General features: G+C 40.8%; 1 protein-coding gene across 1 annotated transcript in view; it reads right to left on the bottom strand.

Moving 5' to 3' along the window:
• Positions 1 to 4,609: 4,609 nt before the first annotated feature.
• ANKS6 (ankyrin repeat and sterile alpha motif domain containing 6) overlaps positions 4,610 to 20,281 on the bottom strand; it is a gene marked incomplete at its 5' end in the record, with an annotated part of 38,038 nt that continues 22,366 nt past the window's right edge. Inside the window, 7 exons of the mRNA XM_084260190.1 lie at positions 4,610 to 5,359; positions 9,399 to 9,495; positions 10,420 to 10,536; positions 11,880 to 11,947; positions 15,198 to 15,387; positions 18,606 to 18,775; positions 19,455 to 19,620. Of these exons, the coding sequence (XP_084116316.1) occupies positions 5,310 to 5,359; positions 9,399 to 9,495; positions 10,420 to 10,536; positions 11,880 to 11,947; positions 15,198 to 15,387; positions 18,606 to 18,775; positions 19,455 to 19,620 (858 nt within the window). The 3' untranslated portion in view covers positions 4,610 to 5,309. The remainder of the gene's footprint in view (positions 5,360 to 9,398; positions 9,496 to 10,419; positions 10,537 to 11,879; positions 11,948 to 15,197; positions 15,388 to 18,605; positions 18,776 to 19,454; positions 19,621 to 20,281) is intronic.

The following is a 20,281-nucleotide window of genomic DNA, read 5'->3' as shown; positions in this document are numbered from 1 at the left end:
CAGCCGCGCCTCGCGTCCCCGCGTTCCATCCAGCAAAGTCCTGAAAGGCTGGATGCACCCTCTCCCCTCCCGAAACGTGGCCGGGGGACGCGGGGAGCTGGCGGCAGCCTGCTGGATGGAGGGGTAGAGCGTCTTCCCTGTGCGCGCACACACCCCCACACCCCGCCTGAGGCTGCGGTGGGGAGTTTGCACCCATCAGCTTTGCTCTCGCAGGGCCCGAGCAGGCGGCACGCTGTTTTACAGAAGCTTTTCCTTACAGATCCACGTGTGCAAGGGGGCTCAGGAGGTCTAAGTGCTCTAGTTCGGCTCCTCACTCAAGGCAGAGTTAGGTAAAAAGTAAGAGTGGTCTGTCCAGGGCTTCATCCCCTCAGGTCTTGAAGACCTGCTAGGCTGGAGAATGCAGAGCACTACAGGCAACCTGCTGCAGCCCGTGGCCATCTTCACGAACAAGCATGGCTGATATGCAGTCTTGTGCCAGCCCGTGACATTGGCCTCCTGTCCTCCCACACTGCACCACCGAAAAGAGCCTGGGTCAGTCTTCTCAATGACCTCCTCATAGGAATCTGAAAGTTGCTGATTTTGCTAGCGGCACTGCTATCAAAAGGGCCCATGAATCCCTCTTTTTGTCCCCACTCTGAACAAGCCCCGTTCCCTCAACCTCTCCTAACAGGGCAAAAGCTCTGGTCCCAAACCATTAACATGCCCTTTGCTGAACATACCCCACACCTTTCCTACTGGATGCGGTTGAGGTCTAACAAATGCTGAGTAGAGGGGGATTTTTACTCCTCTCACCTTGCTGCTACTACAGCCTAGGCTGATGTTGGCCTTCTTTACAGACACTGCATGATACTGTCTTATGTCCACCAAGCCCCACCAAGCCCTTTTGCACAGAGCTGCTCCCCCACCACTCCGCCTGCGTTGTTACACAGGGTCCTGCCTTCTCAGGCGTAGCACTTGGCAGTTGCGTCTGTTGAATTTTGTGAGGTTTCTGGTGGCCCATTCCCACACCCCATGCAGATCCAACTGGAAGACAGCCCTGCCCTTGAGCATTTCAACTGGTCACCTGCAAACCTGAAGAGCAAGCAATGCATCACCTCCTGCAGGTCATTGTTAAAGATGTTAAACAGGACAGGTCCCAGGATAGGCCACTAAGGTACTTCACTTACTCCTGACTGCCTGGGAAAACATGAACCATTAACCATTCAAACCTGATCATCCAACTTTTTTTTTTTTTTAACCTATTTAGTTTTCCTCTCATGTGGTATCTCACTTCCGATATGAAAATATTGGGAACCACGGTGTTGAAAACCTCACTAAATTCAAGCTGCTGCCTTTGCATCCACAAATCTAGACACTACAGAATCACAGAATGACTAGGTTGGAAAAGACCTTTAAGATCTTTAAGTCCAACTGTTCCTGTCCTATGCTAAACCATATCCCTAAGTACCTCATCTGCCCATCTTTTAAACACATCCAGGGACGGTGACTCTCCTGCCTCCCTGGGCAGCCTGTTCCAGGCCCTGACAACTCTTTCAGTGAATTTTTTTTTCCTAACATCTAATTTGAATCGGCCCTGGTGCAACTTTGTGTCATTTCCCCTTGTCCCATCTCCTGTTACTTGGAATTTTATCATAGAAGGCAGGTTGGTCAGGTAGTTGGTAAACTCATGCTGACTCTTCCCAACCCCTTTCTGCCCTTTAAATGTAGCCTAGAAGTTTCGGGTTTAATGGACAAAGCCTGTTCCCACTAAATGTAGCCTTGTACTGCCAAGAGGGCTTTGAAATCAAATAAAATGTAGAAGTGGCAAGTGTGAGGCTATTAGTGTCAAGAGTCAGACCAGCTGAGCGATTCTAAACTCAGGTGATCCTGGTATTGAAGAAATCCGGTTGCATGAACTTTAATGTTCCACCTCACTCTGGAAGCCAGAGTTGTTCCCTTGAGAAGCTATGTGGCTTCTGAGGCGTTTGCTTAAGCACGAGAAATACTACAGATGACTGTTTGAATCATTTCCAGATAATGAAGTATCTTTATTTAAAATCCAACTGTGATTAATGCTCAAAGTGCAGAAAAAAAAATTAAATTCAAATAACCTTATAAAAGCCTCTGGTAAAATAATGATAATATTCCTCAGGAAATTAAGCCATCCTAGGGTTAACAGCTACAGACTAGTCAAGTCCGTAATTCCAGACTGAAACAAGAACTGTTTCTTCTGGTGTTCACTGCTTCAGCAGAACCCAGAAGTTATAATTTTTCATTATGAGGTAGCCAAGCTTTGCTAACAAAGATTTTCCTTTAACTAAAAAGGAGGACACAGAAAATGAACAGCAAACAGCTTTTCACCTTCAAATGTCTATGACAAACCAGTACAGGTCAATGGAATGACAGTCTCCACCTCTGAATGGTGTCTTTGTCCCAGCAACTGTTTGCAACAAACAAACCGATGGTGACCTTCACTCAGCGTCATGTCTGGCACTCCTTACGGGTGCTCTGGATGCCCTAGAGCATGCAAGTGCCAGTGGGCATCTGGACAACTGAACCAAGCTCCCAATCCAGGTTGGCCAGGCCTTTTAGACCCAGTGACTGCACTGTCCAGACCTCCACCAGTGTTTATACAGTGACCTGTGCCAGCCCCCACACACAGGCACACAAACATCGGTGTTGGTTGCAAACTCCCTCCCTCTCAGAGCCATGACAAGCAGCCATTGAAAGCAACCCGTGTTGTACCTCTGCTTAGGATGGCAGTTCCATCAGGCAGAAGGAAAAGACTGTCTTTAAGAAAAGGAATATGTGCAGCAGAACATAGAAAAGGTTCCCAAACTCTACACCTGTGACTTTTTGTTCTTGCGTTAAACCTCTTAGCTGCTTCTGCTAACATTCCCAAAATTATAGCAGTGTTTACCCTCAAGTCGCCATGTAGCTTCACAATTAGTAACTAAATATATCCACTAGAGGAAGTAAAGCCCAACTCTTCACATCCTAGACCAGCATCTTATGGAGCCACTCCTCAAGAGCTCTGAATTATTTCCTGCACAGCGAGACAGATCAAGCCGGAGGAATGGAGCATGCTCCTACCCTGCCTTACAGCCTTGAGGTTCCTACAGTCTCCTGGGCAGCAGCATGTAGGAATTTGAACCCTCTTACGTTTTAGAATGAATGCATCATTCAACTTCATAACGTATTTCTCACACTGAACCATGTTCCATACCTTACTGAAAAGGACCTACAAAATACAAATGAACATCCACATCCTCAACTCGGTGCAGGTGAGTACTCCTACCAATAAACAAAGCCTGCAAGCTCTGAACAAGAACCGCTGAAACCTCCTCACTCACCTTCAGGTTTCCCCATGAGCTGGCTTGAGGTGCCTCTCCACAGTGTGCTGGATGTCTGGATCACCCCCAGCAGCATTAAAAGCACTAAATTGTGTGGGGGAAACTGTGCTGCCCTAGGGCTGGTGGGCACTACACAGCGGATGAGATGCTCCGGCTGTTACAAATCACTTGTTCCCAGTGACACTGACAGCAGCTCTAAGCTGCCACCACACATTTTTGGTTTGGAAGCACCCTAATCTTAATAAGAGGCTGCAATTATTTCTCTGCTGCATTTTGAAGTGTTTGAACCAAAGCTGTCCAATGTTTCTTCAGGAAAGGACAAGGCCACTAGCTTAATGCTATACAGTTTGCACCCACCATTTCTGCAGATCTGCCCTGTCACGGCATCTTTAGCAGCAGCTCTTGAAAACTGTGAAAGCAGAAATGATGCATTTTTACCCTGAAGCTCAAATTAATCCTGAAGCATGATTTTGCATAAGGAGTGATCTCCTTGGGCATAAGACATGTCAGAAACACAAGTACAACACTAAGTGTGGATTGTAAGTTTGTTGAACTACACCGAAAAAGAAAAATGGAACAAGAATTATTTTGCACATGGCCATACTATGAACACCTGACATGTTTAATGGCATGACAAAGACCTCAGGCTCTGATGGCCCTAACCATCTCATAACCATCAGTTTTCTGCAGCATCCCCCTGTAACCTCTTCTCTTCCTCCCAGGGATTTAGCTACCTGTGTTCGAAGTCAGCCCTGCTGCGGCGCGGCTGAGACGCTCTGCTGTTCGCCACGAGCACAACCTCAGACTGCCAAAGCCATAAAGCCGTAACAGCAGGGGCACCACCGCTTCCAACAGTGCTGTCATCTTTATCACTACAACCACTTCCATCCCTATTTTTGCTAAGCTCCACTACAAGCAGTACAGCAAGGAGGGTGGAGAAATATAAAATCATTAGTTCTGTACAGAAACAATTACCTGAGATCGCTCCTCTATGCTGCAGCTCCAAGATCTGCTCGGCTTTACCTGCATCTGCACGCCTGGACTTGCACTGAATTCAGTCTGTGGTAAAAGTTACATGTTTGTGAGTCTTCAGAAAGATGAATGATGTCAAAGGCTTCCAGTGACTTGTACTTTAGTTGCTCAACAAAAATCTGTATTTGCTAAACAGACAATTACTTCCACTCACAATTACTGTACAAGTCTGTTTAAAACTATTACAAAAATCAAGTTATAAAAACCCTTAAAAGGTTCAAACAAAATCCCACAGCCACTATCAGTTAAATGTTTTTATTCTCAAAAAAATCAGCAATATAAAATACTTTATCATTATTTCAGTTTAAATATTGGTGAGAGATTATGCATTTCCTTAAATAAAGTGCTATTTTTACAAATAGTGTGTCATATTTACTTTTACTGCTGTTCTAACCTCTTAACATTGAATAGATAGTGTATTTTGGTTAATGAAGAGCATGGCATTACTTTTCCTTTACATTTCCTCTCATGAAACCATCACATTTTCAATTTGCACTCCTTTATCTGTATCCAGCCAACAGGGCAGATTCAGTTTATGTATTTCCCCTTGTAGCAGCTCTCATGATTTGTGGTGGTTTCCATTCCTTCTTCCATGCTGCTGTTGTTTCTGTGCCCGTGTAGGCCTCCTATGGGTTCCTCACCTATGGGCAAGCGCAGAATGAAAACATAAATCTTCACCTATGGTCATTCACTCTTCTTGCTCTTCTGACTGTGTTCTTCTCAAACCCAGCCCAGTTGCACCTTGAAGAATTCAACTTTGGTTGAACTCTACAAAAGCAACCTCTATTATTTTGATTGATTCTTTGTGGGATTCCAATCCTAAATTGGTTACTGCAGCTGTAGTTAGGACTAACTTTTCCATTTTTCACCTGTGAACTTGGATTCACTCAGCCAGGTGCCAACCTTCACCATAAGGTAAAACAAGCTTTTTTTTTTTTCCAGCAGCTACCTTTTAGGAGAAACAGCTTCTTGTGGTTTCGTAGAGCAGCCAGGTGCTGTAAAACAAAACAAAACAATCTGAAAAACTGCAGCCCACAAGACTCACAGCTTTAAAGATGACAGAGTTAATTCCACAACTGCTGGAAACAGGCCCGCATTTCCTGATACCATTGTTATACCATACTCCCACCAGTCCTGTAATTCATTTTACTCATCTTGAGCCCTCTCCTGTATGAAGAAAACATGAAAAGTCAGTGTCACATGCAAAAAGGTCACCTACTGCCACCAACTTCTCCAATATCTCTTTTCTCAATATGTACCTTTCCAGCAAGTAACCACACGAATCCTGTATCATTTTCAATTGCAAGTCTGTACTGTTTTTGCTCTTATTTATACTTCTCACTCTAATCTCTCCAACGTCCTCCTTAGGATAATTGCCATTTGATATTTTTGTATATTTACTTTCCACTTCTGGATTTATTTTGTCACATATTTTAAAAACTTCACAGATGTAGGTACATACATCTGCAGATACATACGTGTAAGTATGTATCAATATGCAGCATATGATCATATCTACAGAGAAACTGGAAGATCAGAATTACTGTGAAGAATTACAGACTGAATGATACTCATTTTTTCTACCATAGTTACTCTTCATTTAACTTTTATCTGGAGAATATTCACTTCATTCTTTTGGCATCTAAGTCCTCCCTTTGTGCTAGATGTTGGGGTGTTCTCTTGTCTTCCCACCTGTCCTAAGAGGAGTGCTGTCTTTAGGTGGGTATAGGCATCCAGCTGCAATCCCCAAGTGAGACGTATTTCAATAAAGAAGCTAAGCCAACTGGCAGGTAGCTTTGCCTCCAACAAAACTTTTTTTTTTTCATAACGAGGTTAAGAAATGCCCTAGGAGAAAAACAAGATTGTGCCCTTCAGGGTATAAAACTTGGATGCTCTCTTGCTTTTTTCATGTAATTTTTGTAGAAATAGCAAATTCTGTTAGAAGCCCCAGACTTCAAGGGGACTCCATGACCTGTTTCTATTTTTCTGATCACAGATGTAAAATGTAGCACTGCCTTACATGTGTGTGTGTGTGTGTGTGTGTATATATATCTATCTAAGCATATGAGATTATATTTCTACTCCTTTAGAAGAAATACTTTTGATTGCTTTGTTCCTCCCTCTTCTGTTCTGATTTGGCAAGTCTGTGTTGAGATGCAGCACCCTCTCCTTTCTTTCAGTGAACCTACTGACCACTTGTTCAACCTCTTACTTACCCACCTGGTGACTGCATGAATCTTGACATCACTCCTCCACACACAGAAACCCCACCAAACCCTACATAGCCCTGGCACTCAGGCATTCAAGAAGTCTGGTTTTTTGGTAACAAAATAGGTCACCTCAAACTACAAATAGAAACATTTCCTGGGGGGATTCAATTTCTTAAATCCAGTTTCCTGCAAAATTTGGACTTCATGCTGCCACTTGCTATTTCAGTCCAGACCAAGCAGGATCACTCTGTTCCTGTGAGCAGTCATCTCACCTCATGCCTTCACGGGCTAGTCAGCTGCTCTAAATTCAAATAGTGAAGCAGCAAGCGAATTCTGTGTGTGTTTGACACAGTTAATGAGGTTATAAAGAAGCAGTATCTTTCTAGCAGTTTCTTTTACCAAGGACAGGGTGATAAGCATGCATTGCCAGTTTAAGTGGTAATTTTTTCCTTGAATACTACCAAAGTGTCAACCCCACCCTGTAATATTCACTCTTGGAATGAATGAATTTTGGCAGAAATTTGAGCAGCACCAATTCACTCCCAGTAACAAAAAAAACAAAAAAACGCCCAAAAACAACCACAACAACAAAAAAAGAGACAGGGACAGGGGCAACCCTCTCCATGCAAGTACTGTTTGCCTATTCAGAATAGGGACAAGAACAATGGTGCCCCTAAACCTAATGGCTTACAGATCCAGTAACCTGTAATTATTTATATTGCAGTTAACACAGTCATCTGCCGTACGCAGCTCAGGCAAGGACAGGCACACAGAGCTCCCACAGCCTCATCTAGTCACACTGCTGTGGGGTAGGGAGGAAGCAGTCTCAGTATCCAACAGAAAACAACAACTCTACGTCAAAGCCTGTTTTCCACAGAGCAGAACCATCTCGCTTCCAGCCCCAGGGATGACACAGCAACAGACACACAAAGGAATCTTTCTCTCAACAATGAGCTTTATTATAAATGAAATAGGTCATCTGCCAAAACCCAACTGTAGTATCACAGCAAGTTCAGGAGCAATGACCTCGGGAGGAGGTGCTTACCTCGGGAGGGTACAAGAAGCCAGCAATTGATTTTGAACTGCCAAAATAACCCAACCCTAAACCCAAAAACCCCACCATAAAACAAACAAAAAAAAAAAACCCAAGAAGAAACTGTAGTACCTTCCCTAAACGAGCCTGTTGTGTGACATATACTAACAATCTACTTCTGATGGTCTTGCTTTTTCTTTTTCTGCCTATTGTCACTTTCTGTCTCCTCCATTCCTCAGAAGCACAACTGCAGATAATCACTGCTGTTCTCTCTTCCATTCCAGAAACTCTAAGTGTGATTTTCTATTTCTGTTGCCCTCCATCTCAGACCAAGTTAGAAGAGCAGCAACAGCTCCTGAGCCAGCGGCAGCAGGACAGGTACTCAGCCTGGGCAGTGTGAATAGGGGCATTCTGGGGGAAAACTGAAGCTAAGTGGGCACTGAAGCTATGAATGGGGAAGGCTGTGCAAGATGTATAAATCTGCAGGCTTGGGGATGGCAGTCAGCTTATAGATACTTTTCATCTCAGTGGTGAGTTGCTTGGAGACACGTTACATCTGAATGCTGCTTCAGTTCTTGAGTAATTCAGTTCATTGCATCATGTTATCAAGTCCCAAAAAGCAGCTTCTGATCACCTAGTCCGGGATGTTATTAAGAGACATCCAGAAGGTGCCACACATGAAGACTACTCTGAGAACAGGAACTAAGGTGCACAATGCATAGTGTGATACTGGTAGGGACTTTCAGCCAAGTAGCCAACACTAACTGCCCCAGCATTTCCCAATTTTCTCTAAGACAGCACTAGGACAAGAGTTAGCACCTGCTTTCACCTATCTAGTGATGTTCTGCTGTGACTGGAACAGGGACTGGTTCATTATTAAGGCCTCCTAAAGCATGTTAAATAATACTTGAGGTATTGTATAACCATTAAACAACTGAAATGATTTTGAGAGTGGATGCAAGCAGCAAAGTAAGCTAAGGAAAGAGAGAATAATAGGTACTTTAACATGGTGAATTTGTCGAAGCCCTTCCATAGCTTTCATGTTCCTCCTAAAACATGGATCCAGAAATGTACATATGAACAGGCTTTGCCCCATTCTTTACCCCTGAGCAACAGATGTGTATCTGCCTTTGGTTCAGGTGGCTGGCAGGACAGAGCTTTGCAACTTTTGTATCTGCATATTTTGATTACAGATAGTATGTTTTACAAGGCAGTTTCTCTAGCAATAGCTAGCTATTAACACTGGTGGTTGGAATAGATGTATTTAATGAAATTGAGACAAATCTCATACAAATACTACCTATGCAAAATAGCCATTTTAATTATCTATTTAAGTACTTATGCATTTAGTTGACTAAGCCAGTACACCAAATTGTAAATCTTTAATTTAATCTATTTGTTCACAATAAAGAAAATTGTCTCAGACAGAATATACAGAAGTAAACTATGTATCCTACATCAACACACGCCCCATTGCTGATATAGATACACCCACTACATACAGTATGTTGTGTACTACAGTTGCTACAGTTGCATGGATTTTCTGTGTTTGGCAATGTGTAACAAAACCTTACGCTCATTTCAGATAGTACTGGAGTGTGTACAAAAATCTTAACAGATATCTCTACCTCTCCACCTTGAAATCTTCTCTACAGCCAGCAAAAGATACAGACATGCACCAGTCATTAACCCATAAAGCATTTAAGTGGCTTGTTTGTCACATGCTGTCTTCTAACAGAATTAATTAATAAGTATCCATACATTTCTCAAATAACCGCAGGTGCTACTTACACTGGGAATGGCCTGGAGGTCGTGTGTTACTAACGCTGCTCTCAAAGGAAGAGTGGAAGTTGTGTATAGTTTCTTGTAAAATCTGTCTCTCTCGTCCCTGTGAAAGCACATTAAAAAAGGATATTCTTAAGATTGTTTAAAAAAAATACTAAGAGTACACAGAAAAAAAAAGTGTAAATATGCATGCTTATGCCCAGAGTCACAGTGCTTTTAGGAATAACAGCAAATCCTTACCTCCCAAATACACAGAAACCTTGTAGCAATATTTTCCACAAACACTACCAGGCAGCATTTCCATTATTTTTTTCATAGCTGTATAGTGTGGAGCATCACCCACCTCCCCTAATTTTTAGCCTCATCACTTGTTGCTGTTGATCTTAACTTGGGGAAGTTATCTTCATGTTTTGTTTATCTGAGCTTCCCATTTCAGAGACAGAAGGAGGCTCAGAACTAAAAAAGCAGCTGAGAAGTGTCAGCAGGCCTAATTTAAGAGATGCTCCAGTCCATTATCCCTCTGCCAAGAACACTGCTTATTTTTACTATTTTTTTAATGCGAATATAAAATTAAAAGGCAATAAAAGTATAAGGAACAAGAGAAGTGCTAGTTAGCTAATCACAGAGAAATCAAAAACTGTTAGACAAAAAAAATAGAGACCTTTACTTTTATATTACATTCTAGAGCTAGAGTATAGTGGACAGACAAGTCTTTTTATCACCACTGAAATCAATATTCAGTAACTGAAATACAGCCCATGTTTATGTTCCCAGTAGCATCTGACATAATTGCCAAGACTCTGTAAAAGAGCTCTACAGTCACCAAACTAGGAAGAAGTGTTCATCAAAGAACAGAGAGTACCACAAAGGAAGATACTTTTTACCAATCAAATACACTAAATATTTTGTTCAAAAAAAACCCCATTCATTTGGCTTTTCTAACTAACATCTGCAACTGAATTTTTGAAATATATGTGAACAATATAAGCAAACCTTGAACTAATTTACCAAGTACTTAAAAATGTACCTTTCCTGCATTCAGTTCAGAAATAGCTGCCAAAATTTGCTGCCTTGATCCATCGGTTTTAATGCCCAGCTCTTTCAGGTCACCGTCAGTAAGCGTAAGGAAGGCTTCCATATCCACCTGCATATGGGGGTGGGGTTTGGGGGAAGACAAGACAAATTTACTTAGGCAAAGGTTCATTATTACAGGTTAAATGTGTTTGGGGTTTTTTTTAATTGCATAGACTTACTCTAAGTATTGTGCACACAAAATTTTCTATTAACTACCAGCATCAAGTTTATTAATCTGTTGTTGAGTTTTAAATCTGCTGTTAATTCCATTAATTATGATAGTATATTTTAAATTTTAATGGATTTTTAACTTTTCAGACCAACTCTATCAATACAAAATATACATTCTCCACAAAAATTCCTTGACTTACAGTCACAGCTAGTTGAATAAGCCTAACAATAAGCCTCTATTCCACACCCACCAAGTATTTTGAATTTCAAAATATTGTTTGTATTTTTCCAGTGTCCCCAGAGGAAAACATAGAGTTTGGTCATGTATCAGTTTTTATTAATCAACACATCCATAAGGCTGTGATAAGAACAAATTTTTGGGCAACCTGGTCTAATGAAGAGTATGAACCCCCCATGGCAGAGGGATGAAACTAGGTATTTTTGAGGTCCCTTCCTACTCAAATCACTCTTGATTCTATGATCTAAAACCTTTTTAAATTGGTATAACCTTCACAGAGAACATAACCATTTGTCAAAAAAATACTCTTCCCTATCATGAGGGGAAGAATAGTAAGTCCAATGAATTACAATGCAGCTAAGTAATCTGTGTTTGTGGTGCTGAGCCCTGAACTCTGCAACAGTATCAATCTATGGTAAAGTTACTTCACTACCTGCCTCTGGCCAAACAAAGGCACAATTACTGCTCACATCTGATATGGTCTTAAACACTGTAATGAATTCCTTTTACTTATTTGCAGCAACTTTCCCTTTCATTGCATCCTTCAGGCAAGTCACTGTCACAAGCCTCAACTACAGTGATGCTTTAGGGTTCCCCAATTCAAGTCTCCTGTTGCTCATTCACCACAGGAAAGAGCAAGCCGCCACCTCAGTGACTGCTGATCTCCATCCGCAGATGAGGCCTTGGCTCTGATTCCAAGGATGATGCGCTACGTCCTGTGAACTATTCAGACAGACTGGAAATAGACATATATAGAAAAAGCAGAGCACAAAAACAGAGTGGGGGACAAAAGCAAAGCTGAAGCACCCTTCTGTATCAAAATTGTGGGTTCAGCATAAAAAGCACCGGTATTTGCAGTATCCTGGAGAATGCCATGAGTAACACTTGGTCCTCTCTGCAGCTAGAAATGGTTGTAAACGTCTAAATTTGAGATTCTGTGACAATGTGTGGTGTCACATCCTACATTTTCTAAAACAGTAAAGCTTTTTTTTTTAAAGACATACCTCTTGTTCCTCAAAAATAGGCTGATATTTCTCAAGGGACAACTTCTTAAGGATGCCAGTCAGCTCATCTGCAATAATATAAAAGAAAAAAGTTCCAATGAACAAGGAAATATTTTAGTGCACTCTGCATTTTAAAGTGTTGAAAATCTGTAATAAAACACATATTGCATGCAGTGACACACGAGTAAAACCTGATCACATTTATTAAGCAACAGAAACAAAAATATTGGCTTATTGTGTTGTCACCTATTTCTCTATACCGTAATTCTATCTAGGCTCACTTTGCTATGGTAAAAACCAGACCACTAAGGACAACTTAGGCATGTCAATGCCTACAATGCAGGTGTTTGGCCCCAGCTGGCTGACCCAGATGATGCAGGTTAGACAGTAAAGACCTTCAAGCAGGCCATGAACTCAGTGATGGATTTCCATATCACGATCCATGAAGACGAAGCTTAAAGTAAGTAACTACCCAGGTGCTCATTTAAAACACTGACGTGACAAGGGTGTATCTGAATGTCTTCTCCTTAAGTACCAGCCATCCTGAACACAGCTAGCTGAAGTCCAGCCAAGATGAAACCTGGGCAGAATTTAAGTCTCATAAGCTTACCTTCCAAGGCTGACAGCACTGGATAATGAGTTTCCTTTCAAACTCTAAGGAAAGTCAAGTTCAGAAGACCTGATAATGACTCTTCCTACACATTTAAAATGAGATTATCCAGTTAAAAAAACATTTCTGGAATAACCCACCATTACCTCACCTAATTACACACTACCTCTCTCAACTAAAGATTCTATTTATTTTTACTACTTTGCTGTTACAAGTCACTTTTCTTCTGTTCCTGGAAGTACCAAAGAGGTCAGCTAAACTAAGGAGTCAAAGTCACAATGTAATCATTCATGTTCTTCATTACACAACCAAACTGTATTTAATATTTTACAATGAAAGGGAGTTTATATGGGAAGGCCACTGTTCCGTTCCAAAATATACTTTATTTATTTCACTCTGCCTTCTGGCTGCCCCTTTTCTTTCATCATTAAGAGAAATATGAAAGAGAATCTCCCTAAGCTTCTCAGAAGATGTCAAGTATCTTGAGATGGACACACTTCTCTATGCAGCCTTCTGAAAGTCTCCTCTTATGTAGAAGAGCCTTTCTTTACATAGAAGAGCCCACAGAAAACTGAAGTGAAAAATTCTAGTCAAGTCTTGTTTTCTGCTGTCGCTTTGGGTTTTTTTTACCTCAGGGTAGAAGCTTTAGTACCCTGACTGTGGTTAGTCCACAGGAAAAAGTAACGAGCTTTAAAAAACAGCATGAGAACCCGCTCCATGCAGTTTGATGAAAAAACACCATCTTACAGAAAGAAAATACAGGTTTTATTACAAGCCCTTAGATCCATTATTAACCTGGGGTTTTTTTTTTCCCTTTTAGGTTGTTAGCCTTCTCACTTTTCATCACACTTTTGGGCTTGAATTCTAGGATGGGGTACAGGAAGAAACTTTCAGGGTGTCTGAGCCTAGAGACCTACTGTCCAACAACTATAACATCTAAACTTTGCACACATACTGCTTTCAGCTGTAGTCCTTACGTGTTTTCCTCTCTCCCTCTTCCAGTTCCTGTATTATACATTAAATTTGGACAAAACCTGAAATCTGTTTTACAGCTCTTGCATAATATATTGTTTCCCCTTTGATTTTTCACTAAGTCTTTCTTTTGCTCTACTCACATCTTGTCTCCTTACCTACATCCTTGGAGAAGGCAAAGGTTATCAGAGCTGTTACTACTTCTGCCACATTACTCCTACTTTAGCACCTCTTTTGTACTACTCTGTAGTAGTAGGGTAAGATTACCTTTCTCCAAGTTTTCAGAGCCTCCTTTTATTCTCACATGGTTTCGTCTTTCATGATTCTCTACACCACTGGTTTTCAGAATGGGGACAAGCTGTTGATGGTCCACAAAGTGGTTGCCTAAAAAGAAACCATGCACACCTCTGAACCCTGCTGCCTACTGTTTCTTCACAGTAATACTCAGTGTAAATCTATTACCTACTTCATTTAAGCTTATTTGAAACAAAAATTAAAAAGTTAACACTGCAGGCCCTCAGTATTTATTCTTCTGATTATTGCTGTGCTCCTGAGCATTTGTGCAGCTACTGCTGAACCAGCTTAGGGTCAGAGAAACCCTTGAATTACAGGGCCACTTCACTATGAAAGCTCTGTGAGAGCGGAACTACCAAGGCTTCTGACAACCTATCCCTCTGCTACAGAGGAAACTCACTGTATCAGGACAGGAGTGGTGGAGTCCCTGAGCCCTGCTTAACCAGGTGAGCTTGTAACAGCTGACAGCTTGGGGAATTCCCCTTCTCATGTGACAGCGAGTTTGCTTCCTTTTATCTATTTCTAAAATGACAGCTCTTCAGTTATCAAACCGTCATTAGAAAATGGCACTAACTAAAATGGGAAAGGATTTTCTCCAGCACACAGCACAATGTGTTACAGGTAAGCTGTGACAAGAGGACAGAAAGCTGGTCAGGTATCACCTCCCTTTAGTGTCAAATGGAAGTACAGTGTCAATGGGCAAAGTTGGTGTAAGTGAAGACAAAATCGACATGGACACTTTCAAAATACCCAAAATAGTACAAAGTGCCTCCTGCAGAAACCAGATAAAAGGTGCACCCCATATCTTAAGAGATTCCCTGTCATGTTATTGTTTTCACTTTTTCTGCTATTCTTAGGGAAGAAAATATAGTAATTAATATCCTATTTCAAATGCAGTAAATTACTTTTACTTTAAAATTTAATGAAAAAGTATTAACTTTATTTTCCTTTCTTGTGACCTACAGTTACAAGGTCATCAAAATAGCACCTTCTTGTAAAAAATAAAACAAACTAATTGCTGTTTATGCAATTAAAAATACAATACTGCTCTTAAAAATTAGTTACACAAGGCTATAACTTGCAGTAAATCAAAATTCCATTTCTGTCGTGATGTTTTAAAAAAGGCTGTCATTTTGAATGTGGAGAAAACACATTTTCTACCCTCAGCAAAGGGTGAAGAAAAGCATTTACATACTCTATGCAAGTTTTAAGATGGTACCAACCTCCCTCTAAATAGAAGAGATCACAGGTTTTGGGAGAGAAATAGCCAGTTACTGCAGGAATGACAATCTCCCAGTAAGAAACACCAAACTATTTTCTGCAGAAAGAAAAAAGTCCTCACTCTCACGCAGATACACACTAATCAATCCAGTACAGTTACAGCTTTAGACACTTTGTCCTCTTGATGAATGAATTTCCCATAATTACAGTGACCTACTCACCATCTTCTGTAATAGTACCACTGCTGGAACCATTGCTCTTGGCCTGTCTGTGAGAAGAAGAGAGAGAGGACTCTGTGTTGTGAACCTTAGGAGATGGGGAGGGTGATGGGGAAGGTGTGAGAGTTGGTGACGTGCTTTTAGATGTAGATGAAGTCCCAGATGGAGGTCTCTTGTTCATGTCCAGTTTTTGCTGCAGTTAATGACACAATCATTTCAGTTAGAAGGGTCGTTACCTACACACGACGCTTTGATATTACTTAAGTGGCTTATAACTGCTGCAGACCACGCAGTCACAACTAGAAGCTTCTGCTTGACTCTTACTGAAGTAACTGGAACAATCCTGACTTAATGCCAGGTGAGACTCTGCCCCCTCAAGTTCATCAAGGAAAATACGTTTATTAAGGCTGCAATTTTGGAATAACAAAATGATCTTATAAAGCCATATTACATACAAGCTGAACATACACTACAACCTATATATACACTACAATTCTTTTTAGAAAAGCCAAAATTATGACTCTGAAAACAGGTCTCTTCCACTGACATTTAATTAAACAAAGGCAGGCTCGATTAAAGCTTTTCAAAGTATATCAGATGCTAATTTAAAGTGGCACTTCAAGCTGCATTAATCAGAAATATGCACCAAGCATCATCTAAGTTTTGGGTGCATTTCACTGGAATGGAAGTTTCCAGTCACCTCAAACTTGTTATTACCTAACACAAGTCAAATTATTTCAAAAGTATTAAATATTTTGCAAAATGTGTTTGAGAATATTTTATATATTTGTAGGCATGAGAAACAGGAAAATTTATCACTTTTAAGTGAGAAATAAGCATATGTATGTGTATCAGTCTTTTCTAAAACAAGTTAATGCACCTCATCTCCTAAAACCCTTCATCTATCCATCACTTCACACATTTCAATGTTTGCATTATATAAAGAAGCCTAGGTGAATTCAGGAATCCAGGAGAAACATCAGATACCTTTTGTCAGTCAATCCACTACAAGAAACATGGAAGAAAAAAAAGGTGCTGGATAATAAGGCAAGAAGGGAGTGTGACAGTGGTTTCTGCCTCTCTACAATTTTGCTTCTGTGCTACAGTGGAAATGAAACTTTTCTAGTTAATCAGAGATGATGATTTAAAAGCTAAATCTGATTTGACTAGTAACATTCTTCCATTACTCTACCCTATGCCAGAAGGTACTACTCCTACTTAGCCCTGCTTCTAAACTGACTAGAATGTAACATGATACAAATCTGAGAGGTTTCTGAAGAGCATCATGAACTCATTTCAGTGTTTTGTGCCTTCCCACATTACCAAGCCTCCCTGAATTCTGTTACTGTCTATTTGTGTTTCAGAATGGTCGTCCCCCTCTAGAGCACTGTCTGCAATGATTTAAATTACATCACCCTATAGACCAATACTCGTTTTTTCTTTTCCTTTCTTTAATGCTTGAACTTGTGTACTTCCAAAACACACCAATGTCCTAAAAATCACTTCAGAAGTGTGATAGGTGAACATCTAGAGCAAGATCCACACTGCCTGCATGCTTTGTTATTTATGGATAGAATGAAATTCATCTAGACATCTAAGTAAAGACCAATGAAAGTGTCATTGCCTTTCCAACACACTTGCATAGTATTTATTTAAAAATCTTTTCAACAGTCTGATGAACTGCCTTCCCAGAAGATGATCTGCAGGGTGTTGGGCCTCACTATCTCTTTAATTCCCTAATGTGTTGAACTGTGAGTAGGATAATAGTTAAACTTCTAACAGCAGCGCTGTTGTTACAACAGGCCCAAAATCTGCAACCCAAAGCTCACAGGCACAGATATTTTCCCTTAACAGGCTAACTAATGTAACTGGGGGGAAATTAGATCTTTTGGGAGCACACAAACAACTCTTCCAAAATTATTTTCAAGATAAAAAAAAGTAGCTGCGAGGAACTGCTGAGAGTTTAATTAGAAATATATTGGTCAGACCACCTCTGAAAGAAAAAAAGCATTTGGTAGCTGTTTAGTAGAGGAGACTTTAATGAGACAAGAGGATAATAAAGTGTCTTTGCCTACAGGAAAGAAAGAGACAGATCATTTATAACCTGGGGAGCAGTTCAGTGGGGTAGAAAAGGGAGGAAAGATTATCATGTGCCAAAGAACCAGTGTGAGTCCATAGCTTTTGGGGGTCCAGCAGAGTTACAAATTTCAGCTCCCAATCTCATCTTTGAAAAGCAACCAGTAGTAGTCCCTTCAGAACCAGGGCTGATAGATCAAAGTGACTGTTCAGGGAAACTGTTTGGCATTGGTAGCTGCATGCTTTTATTTTCCTGATTTTTGTCCTCCATCACTAAGCAATTTTGGAACTTCATTTATCACTGATATTTACTGATGAAATATATGTATATTGCTTACTGCTGTGCATGAGACACCACAGAACAAGACAGCAAGTGTATTAGTTTCATATTATGGCCATTTCCGGGTTTGGGGTTTTTGTTTGTTTGTTTGTTTGTTTTTTCTTCTTTGCAACTTTCACGAAGTGAAACGAGCTGTCTGGAGATTACACTAGCAAGAAGTTAAGAAATTTTGCTCTTGGTTGTGTATTCTAACGTTCTCAGAACACCAGACATTAAAACTAAACCCCCAAATGATGTCCTTTCTGTTCCTTGCTCTCTCAGCTGTCACGTTTCGCTGTGTGAATAAACCCATACATTTCCCAGCAGTGTGTGACATCTTCTGTTTTGATGTGGCTTTCTAACCTGTCTCTGTTTTGAAGATTTAAAATCTTAACACTTAAAAAGTTTACACAAAGCTGTTGTTAACTTCAAAGCAGAGGCACAAAAATGGGTAGGTAGGTCATGAGGGCAAAGCTATTTTAGGAAGCTGAGGGCCAGGTCAGTGCAGATAATGCAGCCTCTGTTCAGGCACAACACCTGACTCTGGTGACAGCAGCTTCATGTTCATACTGTTTAACACCTTGTGGAGCAGACCGGGTGCACGTACACTGTTGTGGTGGGCAAATCACATTCTGCACTCAGGTCGTTCCTTTGGTAGGAAACTAACTCTGCCACTTCAGAGTAAAGCCCAGGAATGCTAACTTGAAACACTGGACTCAACCAGGGCTACAAAAAGAAATAATGGGAAGTCAAATAACAGTGTGGGTCTACTCTAAGATCATATACTGGTTTTAAAATAAAGTAAAATTGTTTTCTACTATCAGTTCTGCTTGTTTGTAGACTCCTAATTAAAAGGAAGGTTGGTAGAGCTGAAAAACTTCCAGTACTCTAACAGGAGTTCATTCATTTTAGGCAATACAATGCCATGCAGTTATATTTATCAACCATCCATGACTGAGCCATGACCTCTTAAAACTTCCCAATTTAGAAGAATAAAAGTTCACATTTTTCTGTACCTTTACAATGTGTCCATTGCCAACGATTTGAGGACACTGCACATCAGACAAGGTGGTTGAAGGAGTTGACTGGACAGGACTATGTTGTTGGCTGGGTTTCTGTTCAGGTAAGCCTGCTGCTTTTCTTCTTTGGGCTGCAATCTGAGACAAAACATTATCTGCACTTCCACCTAAGAAAAAAAAACAAACAGAGTAAAGGAAAACATAATTTTAAAGTATTTGTCAATTCTCAGTTCAACTCTCACCACCACTCACCCTTTTTTAAAAAAAACCTGACTGGATGAAGTAAGGGAGAGAATCATTAAGGTTTAGACCTGGCTCAGCAGCTTTTGGGAAAGGGAACAAAAATCAACTGCAGAAGAGAAAAGCCACCCTTGTCTGTAGACACAGAGCGGTGACTTTCATACTCTTTGGATACAGGTTTCACACGCTGCTTCACCACACCATCTTAAGAGCTGCCAGACACAACGTTTGAAAGCTCTTTTTTTAACTGAGAAATGATTTTTATTTTAAACAGAGAGCAGGGAACAAAAAGAGAGACAGCTGTAAGAAATCTATGTTGCAAGGAACAAGCATCCACCCGATCCATCGTGGGTGGAGTCGATAAAATCAATGTGTTTTTTCTGAGACAGGCTAACCTGTGAGACTTCAACAGATCTGAAGCTTTTGTTCCCTTATGTCGGTCCAAAGTCCAATCATGTTCCACCAAAATTTATACAGGTTCTGCTTATACAGCAGTGGGAGCCCTCATAAAAGGTTTAACATCATCTACCACCATCAAAACCACTAATTTTTCAGCTGAACCAGCTTCAAATTACTGTCCTATTAAAAATAACAGCAGCATGGTACCTGATCTGTTATGCAGCTCTCCACCATGCCTGTTAATTCCCGCAATGTTATTGGATCCACCAGAAGAATGGGGGGAATGGTTGAAGTTGTTGGAATTTGAAGGAGATGCAGGTCGTCTTGCAAATGCTGGCAGTTTGACTGGTCTGGTACCTTTGCTGACTGATGTCTGGAAAACAAAAAGAAAAATCACTTAAATCTTTCTTATTTGAGCCAAACAAGGATCAAACTTCAACTCCTGTTTTACGTTTCTTAAGTTCTGAAACTTCCAATGAGGAACAAAAGGGAGATCAGAAATAATCTCAGTTTACATATACAAATACACCGTATATATATTTGTTTAGGGAGGTTAACTCTGACCTGGCCAGGACCAGGACACTTACATTAATATTAAATATATACACTCAACAAAATAAATGACACCATAATGAAGTCATTAATTCTCCTTTACCTCTGAGCAACACAGAATGAGCACATACAATGCCCCTGGGATGATATACACAACAATACAAGCTGGGCAGGGAGGGGGTAGAACAAACACATAAAGCTTCTTTCCTGCAGAATCCTGGTTTTGTCTCTCCCATCTTACAAAACTCCTACCCCCTACTTCTCAGCCACAGTATCCCTCTTGCTTTTTAACTAAGGTGCAACAAGTGACACAGACTTGCTCTCCTCCAGCTGCATTTTCATATCCACTCAATCTAAACATCCACCTGCACCATTTTATTGGCTATTGTTAACTGAGACACAAACGGTCTAGCTACGTGCTAGCCAAACACTCAGCCACACCCACATCCTCCTTCAATTCCTTTGCTTTTACATCACCAGCC

Source organism: Gallinula chloropus (genome assembly GCF_964237585.1).
Source record: "Gallinula chloropus genome assembly, chromosome: 2".
In the NCBI taxonomy this organism is placed as follows: Eukaryota; Metazoa; Chordata; class Aves; order Gruiformes; family Rallidae; genus Gallinula; species Gallinula chloropus.
The sequence above is the reverse complement of the archived record's forward strand: the minus strand, read 5'-3'. Positions and strand labels throughout refer to the sequence as shown.